The sequence below is a fragment of the Hippopotamus amphibius genome, chromosome 7 (assembly GCF_030028045.1).
Source record: "Hippopotamus amphibius kiboko isolate mHipAmp2 chromosome 7, mHipAmp2.hap2, whole genome shotgun sequence".
In the NCBI taxonomy this organism is placed as follows: Eukaryota; Metazoa; Chordata; class Mammalia; order Artiodactyla; family Hippopotamidae; genus Hippopotamus; species Hippopotamus amphibius.
In genome coordinates this window covers 15,824,157-15,841,967 of record NC_080192.1, presented here as the reverse complement: position 1 = coordinate 15,841,967, position 17,811 = coordinate 15,824,157, and the positions used below count along the sequence as shown (strand labels likewise).

General features: G+C 39.6%; 1 protein-coding gene across 6 annotated transcripts in view; it reads left to right on the top strand.

Annotated features, from left to right (window-relative positions):
• Positions 1 to 5,067: 5,067 nt before the first annotated feature.
• Positions 5,068 to 17,811, top strand: part of RIC8B (RIC8 guanine nucleotide exchange factor B) — a 92,395-nt gene continuing 79,651 nt past the window's right edge. For all 6 annotated transcript variants that reach the window (XR_009054571.1, XR_009054570.1, XR_009054569.1 and 3 more), the window contains exons 1-2: positions 5,068 to 5,254; positions 13,427 to 13,474. Coding sequence is in view for 3 of the 6 variants with exons in the window: in XM_057740554.1 (XP_057596537.1) it covers positions 5,171 to 5,254; positions 13,427 to 13,474 (132 nt within the window). In the remaining 3 variants the exon portion in view is untranslated. The remainder of the gene's footprint in view (positions 5,255 to 13,426; positions 13,475 to 17,811) is intronic.

Below are 17,811 nucleotides of genomic sequence, written 5' to 3'. Positions count from 1 at the left end.
GCCGGCCACTCTGATAGCCATCTCCTTTAACCCTTAAGACATCCTGCAAAGTAGGTATTATGTTCATCACAGTTGAGAAAATCAATGCTCAAAGAGGGCAAGTAGAGTCTTGGCTTTCAAGTTCACCTCTGAGATACAAAAAACTGGTTGCCAGAAGGGTTTTAAGGAATTTGACAAATGATGGGCTTCTGAGACTCACACAGTGAGTTGGGACTAAAAACCAGGTTTTCCAATTCCCCGTCCAGCTTCTTTCGCCACATTACAGCATTGCCACCCAAAGCGCTGGGTTTTCCCAAGAGGTGTTTGGATGGGATTCCAAGCCAGCGAGATGCAAATAGGTCTGACCCACATTCCAGCTCTTGTATAAATAAAAACTCCTAAAGGGCAGAGCTCGTTTTGTGTGCTTAATTTGAGAGCCCCACTGTGGACAGTCAATCAATATTAAACAACTATAGGTACATTTGCCAAGGACTAACAGCATGGGCTCAATTTTAGCAATTAGAATACTGGGAATATTACGGAGGAACCTTGTAAAGGTGCTGAAAGGCTGGATCAAGTAGTCATAAATTTCTAAGAGTTTTAAAAAAAACCCTCTGAAGTCATCTAATTAAACTCTAATTTTATAAATAAGATCCTGAGAAATTAAAATAACATGCACAAGGGTTTGACACCAGTCGGCAACAGACCGTTTTCTGTCTCCCAGTTCTATTTATGTCATATGGTATTGTGAGACAGTTTCCAGGAACATAACATGTTGTAAGCTGAAGTTGGATTGGCTGGTTATAGAGTCAAAAGTGATAATGAAATGTCTCTCAGATCTAATTTTTAATTAAAAAATTTAAGTCTCTCAGATTTAATTTTTCTTTATCCCACTGACAAACTGAACTCTAAGAAGTCTCCCTTGCTGCCTTTCAAATTCAACCAAGTTGGTTATCATTTCTCAATAAGTGTTTCATTAGTTTTGGCCTCTTGAACTCTCCTGGTACTTCTCTCTATCTGCTAGCTCTCTGAGCTCTCTCTACTATTCTCTATATAGTTCTCCTCCTCCAAGAAGGCTTCTCTGATTACTCTTCTTTCCATCAATGTTTATCTTGCTTTGATTTACATAATATTTACATTTAACTTGTTCCTTCCTGTCAATAGAAAAGATTTGCCAATTGCTTGGATATTTCTTATATCCCCAAAGAATAGGATCAGTTGATTGTTTTTATTTTTTATGGTACCTAAGACAATCCTGTGTGCCAATGAGCACCAAGTATTTGTTAAAGGTACAAATAATGTTAATTAACTTTGCTACAGAAGGTAGACTTCCTTCTTGACGGAACATGAAATTAAGATAACTTTTACCTTGCTAGATTATTCTGATTTCTCAGAGACTAATTAGTCACACGCACATAAGTCTGGAAGTCTATCAAAAATTAGTTTAGTGGTTGATATTCTACCAGAATATTAGTCCAGTGGTTCTCAACCCTGGCTATTCATTCAAATCAACTGGGAAGCTTTTAAAACTACCAATACTCAGGCCTCATCACAGATCAATTGAATCAGAATCCTTGCAGGTATGCCCAAGCAATGATGTGCATATATCACATTGATATTTGATTTGCACACATTGATATGTACAACCTCACTCTCCTTAATAGATTTGTCTAAAGAATGTTCTAATACGGTTTTGTTGTTGTCCTTAGAATCACAAAATTTTAGAACTGAGAGAGAATCAAGATTCTATCTGGATCAGTCCCTTTGTTTTACAGCTGAGGACACCATGGCTTATGAGAGACTGAGACAGTAGCCTCACAGAATGGCTCTGTGGTTGTTAAGTGACAGTTTGGGGGATCTTGAATTAGCAAAATTCTCTGAACTCCAATTCTGGAGCTGTAGCAACTAGACCAAGCTGTTTAATTTTTCAATTTCTGCTTTCTTCTAAAGAAAATATATAAAAAGTATTACATATGAAAGATTTGGATTCTAAAAGCTGTTAGCACCAGGTACTCCTTTAAGACCTTCAATTTGGCACATTCCGACTAGTCCATTGTCACCACAGAGGAAATGCCACTGCAGGATATATCAAAGTCCAAAATAAATGACTAGTATCTATTTGCAGGGTTTTCCATTGGCTCTGACCTATAAATTCATAATATTTTATGCTCTCAGAGCCCAGAGCATTTCTAGCCCTTAACTATACCACTTATTAGCACACATATTGCTTATAAGCAAGCTAATCCACACACTGAACTTCCTTTTTCTTTATAAAAAGGAAGACAGTACCTGTCCTACTGACCTTGCATTTTTTTCAGCTATTACAAGGATTAAATCAGGTGATTTACGTGGAGATATTTTGAGAATAGTAAAGCACTATCCATATATATGTACAGAATTACATTACTGTATCAGCGCAGTTACTTGTGAATAAATATCTGTTGCTTTGATTACCCCGGCTCTAAATCCTAATTCCTTGGCATTAAGCCACACAAGAATCAACAGGAACTGGAGTTACTGCTGGACTAGAAACTCTAGTCACTGAGAGTATCACATAACTAAATATTCACGGAGGTAAAGTGATGTAGTGACCTGGGATTTAGCTAGTCTAGGCTCTAGTCCCAGAGTCTGCTTTTAACTATTGACTTTGGACAAGTCACTTAATTTTTCTGGGACCAGAGTCTCGTCAGTGGTCAAAGGATGACTTGAGTTAGAGTCAATGATCCTTTTGATTTATAAAATCAGAATATTAGTGCTTAATTAAAATTACTAAAGTGCAATTTCCCAAGCCATTAATTCATGTGGTTTCACATTTTTAAAATCTCTTTTTAGAAGTACAGGGTTGGAACCTAAAAACATAAGCCTATTTCTGGTTAACAGACATTTCAAACACATGTGAATAAGACCCTCTTTAAAAGAAATGTCTCTACTCAGATACCTTATGCTTGTTAGTATCCTGTACAGGAGCCCTTGCTCCAAAAATAAATATATGGTTACCCAAAAAGCTCATCGTACAGTACTGGACAGAGAGCAGGCACCCAAATATTTCATGTTACAGCTCTCAGTTTGAGTCCTAGTTGGTGTAATTTAACTAATCTGAGCCTGATTTGCTATATGTAAATGGGAACAATACCTTCCTCAATGATCCATTGAGATGCTGTATATTAAAATGTTTTCTAAACGATTAAAAATAACTGCAAGATATTACTATTACCTAAGGAATATAGCTTACTGTACTGTGACCTTTCTAAGAAGGTGCTTTTTAAAGAGATCAAAATCTTTCTGACTTTATTAGGGACACAACACTTACCCCCATACCTGGCTAAACAAATATGCTCAATAAAGGTTTGCTGCCTGAAAAGTATAATCCACAGAAAGACCAAAAGCTCCATGAGCTCAGATTCCATACTTGTTTTTATTTCTAAGTTCTCAGAGCCTAGCACAATGTCTGACACATAGAAGAAACTCAATAATTAGATGAATAATTTTTTTGCCCCCCTCTAATTCTCCTTCAGCATAGCTCAAGGGGGGAGAGGCAAGCAGGGCTGGCATGAAAGATGATTCTGGTAAAGCTTGCTTGGAATGGAAAACTGAAAGTTACTTGGAGAATTCATCCACTCTCTAGCAAATAGCTTGGGAGAGCAGAAAGAGCATAGATAGGTTCCGAGCTCAAAGTCAGTTTCCAAATTCTGCGACCTCGGTAAATTAATCTATTAACTTTTCCAAGACTGTTTCCTCATCTTAAAATGAGAATAGTACCTCCCTCACAGGGTTAAGCACTAAAATGGAAGCGCCATAATATCAGGGACTTTATTTTGGGTCCACTGTGAACACACTGAACAATATCGAACTGTATTGAACAGTGCCTGGCACAGCACAGATTCTCAAATATTTGTTGACTTGTGAGAAATTGAATGAGATAACACAGGGAACGTATGTAACAGAATGTCTGCATGTAGCGAACACTTGGCAAATGTGTGCCTCCATCACCACCACCATCACTACCATTACTAGTATATCCGTGCTATCATATTTACTGGCGGTTGTAGAGCAGTTGCCTTTGGGAAAAGACGTGGATACAAAATCTCAAATTTCCCATTTACTGGCTGTGTGACTTAGGACAAATGACTCAAGCTATTCGGGTTCCTACGGTTCCACAAACATCTCAGTGTCGTAAGAAATCACCTAACCCTCAGTCGAGTCCCGGCGGCAAGCAATACATGGCGGGTATTATTATTAAGGCAAAAAACCGCCGAGTCCCCTTTTATCCGAGAACTGTCTGCAATTCCCCACATTATTGTAGCTGAATACATAGCATGACCGCAAACAAGGAAGGAAGGAAAGAATTAAAAAGAGACAGAAACCGCTAAACGAGAAGAGAGAGAATTAAACCGGTGTATGTCAGTTCCCACCAAGGGGTGCCAGTTTCCGCGGCTGTCAACCAGTCCAACCAGCCAAGGCTCGAGCAGGACAGTCAGCTCCGTAATGAACAAAAAGAAGGCAGAGCCGACGCTTAGACCCTCCCCCTAACGGTCTCTGGGCCGCTGGCCTCAGGCGGCCGCGGGACTCCCGTTTCCGGCCTTCGCGGGACCACAGTTCCCAGCATGCCTTTGGAGGGAAGTCTTTCCCGCTGGATGACTACTAATCCCGACATGCCATTCGGCACTCCAGTAAATCAGATGGAAGTGTGGAATGACCCCATTGCACGCAGGGACTTGTAGTTCATTTAGCTGCTGGCTCTGAGAGGGGCGGGGAAGAGTCAGGTCGCTCTCGTCAGCTGAGGAGAATGATTCATAGAGGAGGGTCAAGAGAGAAGAACAGCTCTGTCTGTGAAAGCACACGTAAAAGGCTGGACTCTTCTCCGAGGGAGGGACAGGCAAGAGAGCAAGCAGGGCCTTGGGCCTGACCCCACCTCAGGCCGTTCGCCAGGCCGCTACCGAGCCCTGGGCCTTGTCGGGGTGGCCGCGAGGCGCCGGTTGCTGGGGGACCGGTGACGTCGCGGGGTGAAAGTTGAGGGGCGGTGACGTAGGGCCTGCCCGGGCGGAGGCTGGCGGGTTGGAGGCAGAGGGAGGGAGGGAAGGAGGGAAGGAAGGAAGCTGGGAAGAAGCGAGCGAGCGGGGGCGCGAGGCGTTTACCTGGAGGCAGCGGCTTGGGCGCGCAGAGCGGCCGCCGCACCCCCGCACCTGCGGCCATGGATGAGGAGCGCGCCCTCTACATCGTCCGGGCCGGCGAGGCGGGGGCTATCGAGCGGGTCCTGAGGGATTACAGCGATAAGGTAAAGAGCCCTGGCTCCGGGCGTGCGGTGGAGCACCCTCCGGCCGCCCCCCGGGCTTGCACGTCGCATCGCTCCCAGCCCCCTTCATTCCGGGGATGCGCGTTGCTTTCCCCCGAAAACGTTGCCGGCTTGGGCATGCGTGTTTGTGCCCCCAGCCCTTCCCATCCGTGCATCCTGTACCCCCCCCCGCCCCCACCCTGGCGCCCACCCCTCTGATTCTGGCCCAGCAGCTTGTCCCACGGTTCTCTTCCCAAGCGTGCAAGTCACACCCCCGGAATCCGTGAGTGTGCGTCTGTGCCCCGTGCCCCATTCTTGGATGCATAAATGCACGCGAGGCTTCCTCACCTGCATAGCATAAAAATACGTGTTTCTGTGCATAAACACGGGCCTTGACATGCATAAAACGTATCCGCCACGAGGGCAGTTCTTTATATACGTACAGCACTGTACAGTTTTCAAGGCGTGATGTCTCATATATGGTCTAACTTGATTCTCAGAGTGTTTATAGAGTATCATCCTCCCCATTTTATAGATGAGAAAACCGAGGTACTAGGAACTGAAATCACGCCAAGGTCATGGACATACTATGTTGTAACTGGGGGCAGACTAACTCCTCATAATACCTGTTGTTTGTATCGCATTAACAGCTTTCCCATCCATTATCTCATTTAATCTTGACAGCAGTTCTGTGAGGTTTTATCTGTGTTTTGCAATTGAGATTCTAGATCGGTTAAGTAACTTGCCCAAGGTCATACTTTTGAGCTAGGATTCCAACCTAGGTATTATTCTTTCCACTTTACAACTCTGCAGTAAAAAAGTATCTTCTTATATATCCCAGTCACTTCTCTGAATGTCTTTTCAAGAACCGTTAGCTCTCCATTACTTTCCCTTCCAGGAATTTTACATGCTCACTTCTAAAGGTAACATACCACACCTTTATTCTTCCATTTAGAAGACTACTTTATAGAAATGACTGACTTCTGTGAAAACACACCCAACACCATGTCACACCCTATATATAACATCTTTCTTCCTTTCATTTGCTTCCACTCATGATTTCCCCTTCTGTGTTTGCTATGTGCCCACCACTGTGCTTCCATACACTTTGTATTGTTGAGCTGCCAGTATGCCATTTCTGCCCTATGTGGAGAAGATCCAAAAATAAGGCACCTTCACTCCCATTTAATCTTCCCAACAATCCTATGAGGAAAGTGGTGGTGTTCGCCATTTCACAAATGATAAAATTTAGGATGATGTTGCCTCAGGTTCACACAGTCATTGAGAGATGGGGCTGAGATTTGAATCTCGGTTTTCTGAGTCCTCTTTTACTGTACTATGCTGCTTTCTTTGAGAGGATACATGGATTCAGTTCTACTCATATCTTAGCTTTTTCACTTTCTGATATGTTTTACTGTTGCATATTTATCTAATTTAGGAGAAATTAATTTAATGCACAGACATACATATTGTGGAGATTACAGTCATCCCTTGGTATCTGCAGGGGATTTGTTCCAGGACCCTTTCCCTCCCCCACGGATACCAAAATCCATGGATGCTCAAGTCCCTTATATAAAATGGCATAATATTTGCATATAACCTATGTACATCCTCCCTTATACTTTAAATAACCATCTCTAGATTACTAATCATACAGTGTAAATGCTATGTAAATAGTTGTAAATACAATGTAAATACTATGTAGCTAGTTGCCAGTTAATTTAAGTTTTGCTTTTTGGAACTTTCTCCAATGTTTTTTTCAAATATTTTTGATCCATGGTTGGTTGAATTCACGGATGTGGAACCTGCAAATACGAAGCCCTGACTATATATTCATTCAACTTGATTTATAATTGCTTTCCAAAAAAGATTTGAGGCAGCTGCAAACTGATTTTCAAGATAAAGAAATACAACAGAAAACTTGGTCGTTGTGTTGAATCAACTAGTGTTTATTTACCACTTATTACATCCCAGGTATTCAGCAATAAATAGGACCTTTCTTCTATATGGAAGGGAGGAGGGAAAAACCTCCAACAGGATCTTATCACCTCCTTCAATATTTCTCCTTCCCTTCACAGCTAAACTAATTAGAACTCCAGATTTGCTTCCTCCACTTTATCTCTTCCTTTCCTTGATCTCCCTCCAGGTTGATTTCCACTTACCACTCCTGGCCAAGTGCTATCAGAGCTTAAGTTCTGGACATCCCCAGCTCTCCTTTCACATTCGGAATGGTTTTAAAATTCCAATGCCCAGTGTGTATTGTTTAGGGTGGTACTTGGGGGCCAAGCTTGAGAATGCACTGTCTTGATGTGAACCGAGTCAGTCAGCTCCTTCAGAAAAGAGCTTTCATGTTTAATGCTGGTTATAGGAGGTCCAGAATACAAAGAAAATAGCTGAGTTTCATGTTGACAATGGGGCTTTGCCCCTCAAGGCAAGAGACACTAGAGGCAGATGAAGTAGAAGGGGAAGTACAGTTGTAGTGGTCTGGCAATAAGAATGGGGAGATGGAATTAAATTGCCCTGTTCTATGGGAAATGGAGTCTGAAAACCTGAAGAAGTACCTGGGTCCTACCATGTGCCTTATTTTCCTTATCTGGAAATGTTTAGAGTGAAGTGATTATGAGGCAGTGAGTAGTCTAACCAAGAAGGGAAATGAATGACGTAGAGAGAGAATGATTGGATCATTGTTCTCCAAAGGAGGCAGTCAGGTATAGTGGAAAGAAAGTGGAATTTGGAGTCAGATAAATCTTGGTTCAGATCTGCCATCTATTAGCTTCATGACTATGGATAAGTTATTTTAAGCCTGAGTCTCACTTTCCTTATCTGTAACATAAGGTTCTATCACCTAAGTTATTATGAGGCCTTAATTAACTGAAGTTTAATGCCAAACACTGTGTACAATGCGTGTAGGAGGCATTCACTAATGCTCAAGGTACTCAAGAAGTCCTGTGGCCAGAGCACAGGTTCTGGAGCCAGACTGCCTGAACTCTGATCCCCAGCTTACCATTTGTGTGGCATAGAACAAGGTACTTAACTTTGCTGTGCCTCAGTTTCCTCATCTGCCAAACAGGGATGATAATAGTGCCTACGTCATAGCTTTGTTGTCAGGATTAAATGGTATTTGTAGGGATCATTTAGAACGGTGTCTGGTGATGAAGAAAACCCGGTAACTGTTAGTTTTGAACAAAAAAGTCAGGAATTAAGCTTATAGCATGGAGTTGACGTAGCCTGATAAAAAAGAGAGTATATGATTTCTTTCTCTTTTTCCTTGATGCTTGCACTCTTTCATGGTTAGCAAAATATGTCGTATCATGTTTAGAGTAACATTTACCTGTCTGGCTCCAGGTAACATCTAATTTCTGCTGTGTTAAGGAGATTCTAATTTTGAAGCCTTCTTCCTTCATTCACTGACCCTTGTTATCTTGGGGAGAAGGAAGATCTGTCTATCCCAGAAAAAAGGAAACTTGTGTGTTTCTCAAGGGCATACTGCAAGTTGACTCAGCATAGGAAAGTGTTTTTTAAAAATAGGAAGAGTGGTTGTTTTTTCACTCCTCTCGATTCATCTGTTAGCATTTATTGAGTGCCTGTTATGTACTATGTATTATCCTAAGTGCTTTCACATGTCATCACATAAAATCCTCATATTAAAACTTACAAGGGGGATGGAAGTATTCTCTCTTTTTGGGGGGGAATAGGAAATTGAGGTTCAGAAAGACAAAGTAACTCTCTATGGGCCCAAGGACACATAGCTAGAAGTGGCAGACCTAGTCTGCAGATTCCATATCTGGGGCTCTTTTTGCAAGGCCATGTTGCCTTTCGCCTGTCTATTCTGTGTTATTGAGCACAGAAGAGAATGGGTTTTCAGAACTATTTCCTTTGGCTCTAATCACCTCCACTCTAGTTATAGAATGACCTATTAATGTGGGAAGTATATATCGCTCTAGTCTAGGCTGTCTAAGCTTCTTCTCCTCCCTTAAGGCTTGTTCTGCTAACAGAGTTAGTAGAGAGATTGGTTGCTATCACTGTGATTATCAACAGCAGACAGTGTCAAGGGCCTTGAGGTGCTTAGTAGTATCTTAGTTCCTTGAATGCAAGATATTTAGACTAGAAGGAACCTCAGATATAATTGGGTCCAGCACTCTCAATTAATAGGTGGAGAAACTGAGGCCTAGCATCATCATCAACTATGATGATAACCAGAGAGGCAGCTTGGTGGCCATAGAAGCCACCGAGATGTATGATTACCCCTTAGCAAGCACCAATAGGATTCCATTATGGAAATATGGCAAGTTTATGGCCAAATGAAAGGTAAAAGTTCTTTAAGGTACAGACAAGTAGGTAGGCCTCTGAGAGTAGTCCTCATAAGAGAGGAAAACAACACTGATAGCAGTGAGGTCTTTATTCATGAGCTAGAGGAACCTGACTGCTAGGGACCTAATATTGGGACAATTCTAGAAGTATAGCCTCCACGTTTGAATAGGTTGATAAATATCCTGGACCATGCAGGAGGACTTTTTGTTTTACACTTTGAGATTGAGTTCTGACTCTGAGTTCATTCTATAGATTTTTGCAGAGGAGCATGTGTAGTGGGCTGTTCTTTTGTTATACCTTGTTCTTATTTCCAAATTGGATTATAAAATCTCAGTTACTGGGGTTTAGTTCTAGAAGTAATCTCTGTTCCTGAAACACAGCACAACACACACACACACACACACACACACACACACACACACACACACACACACACACACACACACCCACCCACCCACCCACCCACCCCAGTTAGGTTAATTCCTTTGCATTGGTACTGTTTTAAGTATATCTTTGGAAATCTATGAAATAAATCTTAGTTCTCTAATAGGTCAGTATTTGGCTGGATGCCTCAGCATAGACTGTGCAATAATAACAATAGTGTCCACTTATTGAACACCTGCTGTGTGCAAGGTGCTATACATAAAGATAAGGAAACTCATGACAGGTAGTAAAGTTGAATAACTTGACCAAGGTCACACTTTTAGTAAGCAGTGGTACTGAACTCAAACCCAGTGCTATCTAACTGCTGAGCCTGAGCTTTTTAAGCCTGTTCATAGGATGTGAAAGCTACACGGGGAGTCCTCAAGAGTTGGATGTGTCACTGACCTGTTCTTAACTTACTCGGTATCTAAATTGAGGAATGGTTTTACTCTTTAGTTTTATTTGACTTGTTGCTCCTGTTCATCTGGAAATTAAGCTTGTAAAGAAGGTGAGGTGGTTGGCTGTTGGCCAGCAGTTCTAGAAAGTCATTTATAGCCAGAAATGCTGGATCCCCTTCCCCCTCCCTTTCAGCCTTAGAAAGAGGAGAGAATAAGAATTAGAGGTACTGAATAGGTTAGGTATGATCTAAGTTGGATAAAAGAAGCCAGCCTTAGAGAAGCCAACATCTTTGAACCCAAACAATCTCAGAGGTCTGAGCTTCTGAATAGATTGGTGTATTCTAAATTCAACTTGTATTGCCTGAATAGATTGGTGTATTCTAAATTCAACAGTATATTTGCTAATTAAATTAAGCCCTCATGTTAGTTAGATAGGGCTTTTGAAAGCTTGCTTTCCTCCCTTCCTCCCTCCCTTCCTTCCTTCCTTATTTCTTTTCTTTTTTAATTTTGTGGTTTTATGACAGAATCAGCCTTGCATTTAAAAAGAAAAAGAAAAATTAGTCCTTGATCTATTTTAAATTATCACCTTAAAAGATTTAATTCTACGTAGAAACCTTTTAAAATATGTTTTTATAACTTAATGAGGGTCTTTCCAAAAGATGATTTCTTTTTCTGTTCCCTTACCACAAATGCAAAAAAAAAAAAAAAAAAAACAAGTTTAGGAGAACTATTATATTGGCAACTAGGTACATTTATTCCCAATAATGTGTGGAATTAATATTTCACATATAATGACAAAAATTAAGCTTTCTTGGTTCTAAGTGCAATTATGTATTTTCATTTGTAGTGAGCTTTTACTAAGCTTCAGTTTATAACCATACAATATACTGATTCTTTATCTTTTATTCAATGTTAGTTTTTTACTAAACTTCGGGTCTGTAAATTCTTAAGTTATAGCCTTTGTTCTTCCTTCCTTTTCTTATTATCTTTCTTTCCTTGTTCATTCATTAATTCATTTACCTTTTATATAAATTTTTTCTTTTAATTATAAAAATAATGTAGCAACAATGAGTTTTGTCAGAGGAATCACCAGAAATTCTACCAACCCTATTTATTTTTGCATTTTAACACTCAAGTCTTTGTTTGAAATCATCCATACATTTATGTAGGTACTGTCATCATAGACATACAATTTGATGTTTTACTGTTTTTCCACTTATTGCCATCATAAATAATTTTCCATGTTGTTACAGAACTTTTTAGCCATATTTAAAAAAAAAAATCGCACTATAATAATCAGATGAATTTTTTTTCTTTTTTTCTTCCGTAATACTTGATAACACTGCAGTGAATATGATTACATATATAATTTTTCTCTCCTCTGGATGATTTCATTAGGTTAGATTTCTAGGAGTAAAAGTTCTGGGTCAAAGGGTGTGAATATTTTTATGGTTTCTATTATGTGTTGCCAAATCACTTTTGTTTTTGAAGTTGGTGTCAATTTATACTGCCTCCAGCAGTATCACTCCTGGATTATTGATGCCTGTTTCTCAGAGAGCTTTATGTCCTCAGTCTTGCTCTCCTTTGATCTGGCCTGTAAACTACCACCCAAAATATTCTTCCAGAATGAGCTACTGTTCACACCTCCTTCAGAGTCTTCCCCTGGTTGCCTGTCACCTATATGCCAATTCAGGTATAAATTTTTAAATCCAAGCCCTTACCACCTGACATCCATTTTAATTGTTTCACAAACCATATGTGAGGCAGCTTGTCTTAGGTTTCCTCAAATGGCCCTTCCCTGTTACCTCTCTGTCTTCACTCTGACCATTTCTTACTTTCAAAACTGCTTCTCTGTCAGCATTTCTCCATCTCGTTTAATTTCAAAAATTGTTTCTTCTACAAAGCTGTCATGCAGAACCACCTGTAATGGTGATATCTTTTTACTGTACTTAACTCCTAACGGGTTGCCATGTTACCAACGAGAAATACAAAGGAAAGGCAGAGAGATGTTCAGTAAAGATTTTTTTAAAGGAAAACTTAGGATTCATAAGAGTACTTAGTTCTCTTGAATAAAACTTGAGAAGAGAATGAGGAACTTTATGCTCTATTTTTTGGGTACCATCGGTCTCTGACAGTGGACAAGTCAACTTACTCCATTCTCTATTTCAGCTACAGAGTGGAAAATATACTGTTGCCAATCATTTCAGGAGACTCATGGAATTCTTTTCTTTCAGTTATTTTTTCCTCAAGGTTGTTGGCAGGATCATTATTACCATCCTAATATTTACTTAGTGTTTATGTGCCAGGCACTGAGATGGTATGTTATATGCCTTAGCTGTTCTAACCCTCTCAGCAGCTTTGTGAACTAGGCACCTCTCTTTTCACATGGGAAATACAGTTATAATTTGTTACTTGCCTAACTAATAAGTGGTGGAGCCGTGATTTAAACCCTCATTCTAACAGAATTACTTTTCTGAAATACCAGTCTATCAATTTTTTCCTATCTACAATTGTCTCATGATTTCTTATTACATATAATAAAGTACAAACTCCTCAGCGACTTTGGAGGATCCTTCCAAATCTCTGTACAGTCTACTTTCCCATTCTCATCTTTCTCCACTCCTCTTATCCCCTAACATGTGTCCTGTGTTTCACTCTGACAAAGCTGCTTTATTTCACAAATATATCATATCATTTCACACATGAGCCTTTGTTTCCATCCCTAGAATGCTTTCCATTTGCCTGCTGGCAAACTCCTGTTCATCCCTCAAGATCCAGCTCAAATGCTCTGTACTCTATGCAAAGCATTCCAGATTTCCCTGGGCAGTTAATGGCTCGGTACTCTGTGCTCTTCTGTATATATTTTTGCTTTAGTCTTTTTGTACTGCTTTACAATTATTTGCTCATGTGCCTCTCTTACTTTAATAAGACTATTGAGGCATAGTATGGGAAGACAACTTTTTTACAGACATATTTTTTACATAGACAAAATGAAAAATCTGTGTATTTAAAATGACATTGTTTCCCTTTTTTCCCTCTTCAGCATAGGGCTACTTTCAAATTTGAGTCAACAGATGAAGATAAAAGAAAGGTAAGCCTTGGTGTTACTGTGTGCATGTGTGTGTATATATTTCATTCATGAACTTTATAAACAGTAGATTTGATTTCATCTGATGGTTTAGTTTTCAGTTTGCCTTCAATTTGGTTGTTAGGAACTCTGAGAAGAAAGACAAGTGCCAGGTTTAGTGTGGATTACACACAACACCCTCCTGCTCCGTCCCTGTAGGACCATGATGCTTGCATAAATCAGGGGAATGGGAAGGGTTCAGAGGGGACTCTCCCCCATATCTTCTCATCTCCAGAGATTATTGTAAATAATTTATAATTTATTTACAATAAAGCTTAGTTTGGGGTTAAGTTTTGGGAAAACAGCTGTTCATGCTGCTGCCCCTCAACCACATACTGTTCGATGTGCTGGCAGTTATTTATGTTGTCAGCATTTGTCTTGGTCACTGACTTCACGGGCAAAGAGCAAAATGGGGTCAAGAGGCTTACCAATAGAGGAGTTATTATAAGAGAGGGTGCATCAGAGATAGGACCATGAAATGTCATGTTGGCTTGTTGGGGTTGCCTGTGGGTGCTTTACTTGTTGATTAGAATGTGATGCTCAAGGAGAAGCTCACCACTTCTGCCTGAGTGTTTGCTGGGCCCTATACCTCTATCCCTGGCCTCACAAATGCAAAGACCAGGTAAGAGAGCATGACTGAATCTGTGTAAACCTATTATTGCTGCTGGAAAAATAGCTTAAATCCAGTGCTTTGCTGGTAGTGGTTTGATCATACCTTGAAATCATCCCTCTATTCACCTCCACCCTCATATTTACTGTCTACATTCTGCTCATTTTACCTCTTAAGATTTCTCAGTACATTCTCTCCTTAACCCCAGCCCTAATTCAAGGCTTCATCTGGATTACTGTACCAGTTTCCTAACTGTTCCTTCTTTTTCCAGTTATGTGCCCTTCTAGTCCATTGTCCATAATTCTGTAACAACAATCTGATTGTGTCACTCCCAGCCTTAAAACCCTTGAGTGTCTTTCTTTGTCTGTAGAATAAAGTTCAAGCTTCTTAACATGACCTAGATGCTCAGTGATCTGAAGTTTGCCCACTTTTGCAGCCTATTGCTTGCTTCTCTCCCTTGTAATTCATACGGTAGCAATATGAAGTGTTTCTAGTTACATACACATACACATCCCTTCTGTTTCCTACTTCCTGCCTTTGCATATGTTGTTTTCTGCTGAGAATGCCCTCTCTCTCCTATATACCTCTTCACCCTTTCACCTGGTTAATTCCTATTCAGCTCCAGGACCACTTCCTTCAGGAAGCCTCTTCTGGCATTCCTGTTAGGGTGAAGTATCCCTCTTCAGTATTCCTGTAAAATTCTATGTAAATCTCTAATCCTATGCTTATATCAGTACATTGTCTTTTAATTATATGTATCTATGTGTCTCATTGTTAGACTCTCCAAACGCCCTGAAGACAGGTACTATTATTTATCTTTATATTCTCAACATCTAGAGTGCCCAGAACAGGATAGGTACTCAAAAAGTTTTATTGAATGAGTGACAAGGAGTATAGACTTTGGAGGTTAAAGATTTAACTCTGATTTTCTTTTGTATTTGAACGATGTATACAAGACTAGAATACCTTTTAAAACAGGGTTCTCAGCCAGGGATGTGCTGTTTGGGGAGCTTTTTCAAGATAAGCCTACTCAGGCCCCACCTATCTACTGAGTCAGAATTTGGGGGATGGGGTCCAGGCATGTGCATTTTTATAAATGGTCTTCAGAACATGAGTACCTTACTCACTTGGTGGGAGTGCAAAGTGGCATAATTCTCTATGGAATAGAAACTGGCAGTATCTACCAAAATTACAGATGCATTTTGCCCTTTGACCAAGCAATGTCACTTTTAGATCTATTCTGTGGACAGATTGAAATAAAGTAAACAAAGTTTTCACCAAAGCATTGTACATAGTAGCAGGTGATTGGAAACAATAAAGCTTCCAGCAATTAGGGAATATTTGTAGAAACTTGTGTACATTTACATAATGGAATACTGCACTGTGGTAAAGAGGGAGAAGGAGAAAGACAGGCTTATGTGCTAATGGGAGAGATAGTTACTTGAAAAGAAAAAAGAAGCAATTGTTAAAAAGAACTTTTTTTTTTTTTTTAATATACTCATGATAGGTATTCAGGCTAGGAAGGCAGCTGCTATTTGGTTTAGTTGGGAGGATCCATACTATATCTATAGATTCATGGTGCCTTGTGAATCTGATACTAGAATCTTTGGTAGTGCTTTTACCGGTCAAAATAAGTGCATGAAGACAGAAATTCTCCTCCCCCTGCCATATGACTTTCAACTGTGTGGGAAAAAAATTCCCACACAGTTATTAATAAAGCATGTTTATTTCCTATAGGATAGTAGCAAAACCTAACATTTTCAAAGTATTGTCTTTTACTGCCTTTTAGATCTTTGATGACAGTAACTACTGTACTGGTGTTATTTGCAGTATAGCTTGTAGATTGCTGCTTCCTGGGAGGTCTGATATAAACAAATGTCATTAGGGACCTAGCTAGGTAATCTTCATTAATGGAAAAACATTGGCAAACAAAACTATTTCAGTCTCCAAGGGTTAAAACCATTAGAGACTCTTCATACCTAAGGCCCTAAAAAGACTTTGAAATCAAAATTATTGGACTTCTCTAAAGGCTCTACATCCTAAGAGCTTTTTAAGTTCTCAGTGTAGAGAGGCATGGAATAGTAGGTATGTCTCCACATTAAATCCAGTCTTAAAATAAGAGGAACTCAAATTACCATCCAATTTGTTTTGCTGCCCTAGTTCTTTTTTCTCTTTCCTAAACATGTCTCTGAAGCCTTATACCAGCAGCTCCTTGGTAACGGCAGCACCCCTTTCAATAAACCACAGGTGCTGTCATTGAAAAATACACCTCTCCTATGTAAAACCTTGTGGCAACCTCTAAGTAAATGTAAGGGAACAGAGTCTTTCAAAAATTACAACTTGATTATATGAACTTTTTAGGAATTGGCTATTAAGTAATGATCCTTAGACCTAATTCCTAACACGTAGCATTTTGCATTTTTATAAAGATTTGCTTTTCAATAGTAATACAGTAATGTTGTAAGTATGGTGAGAATATTACCATCCCAGTTTTATGAATAAGAAAACCAAGGCTCATGTTAATGACAGCTTGTTAACACTCACATCACTAGTAAGTGCTGGAGCCTCACACAGAGAACAGATTTTCTGGCTATTACGTGCAGTTCCTTCACTGCTCAGTGCTCCATGGCTCCCACTCATTACCACTTGAGGTATATTTCAGAAGGTTTGAAATTATGACTCAGTACCTTGTTTTATCTCTTATTTCATACCTTGAGACACCATTTAGGCAACTAGACTTAAATTGGAAAATATCAAAGGAAATTACCAACTAGGAGTTCTTAAATTTTTCCAGAGAAGTAAAATCAGATACAACTGCTAATGTTTGTGCACAGAATGCAAATAGTTCCAGGTACATGTGGCTCATGATTATTTGGATATAAGCACCTGTGCTTATTGAAGCATTTGCTTTACATCTTCTCTACCTAAGTTGGTGGCTATGATTATCTACCAGCACATAAACAAATATATCGTGCAAATATGTAGGATGGAGGGAGGTATGATGAATAATCTGAAAATTTACATCTTGAGGAAATGAAAGCTCATATTGGTTTCTAGAATACAGCTGATCTGGCCAATAAAGAGAACTAATTGCAATAAATGTTGAAAAATACCTGTCATAAAATGATTAGAAGAATTGCAGCTCTTTCACCTGTAAGATAAGAATACAACCATATCAAATGTAGAAAACTTCAGTTGTTGTCTGAGGTAAACCTTTATGTATTTAGTAATTTTCCTCAAGAGTGAAATTAAAAATAGTTAAATTTCAAGTGTTTATTTCATTAACTTCAGACTCACATAGGTAAGCTCACACTTCTGTGAAGGCAGAGGGTAATTAACTGAGTTGAGAACTCTTTGAGGACAAAAATTCTGGCTGCTTTTCTTTGTATTTTCAGTCCCCAGCACTGCATGTAGCACAGAATAGGCACCTACAGTAAACACCTGTTAAATGAATAAAGGGGACTTGGAGATTGAGTGGAGGCCAGAATTCCTATGACTTGTACATATTTTTTGGTTTTGAGTTTGATATTCTCTTAACTAGACAGCAGAATCTCAAGCACATTTCACAGTGTTGTTTACTGAAAAAGCAGAATACAAAAGTATTCTTACAGAATGATCACAACCATGTGAAACTAATAAAAACTTTACAAAGAAAAATGTCTATAAGGAAATTCACTAAATAGTGGCTGAG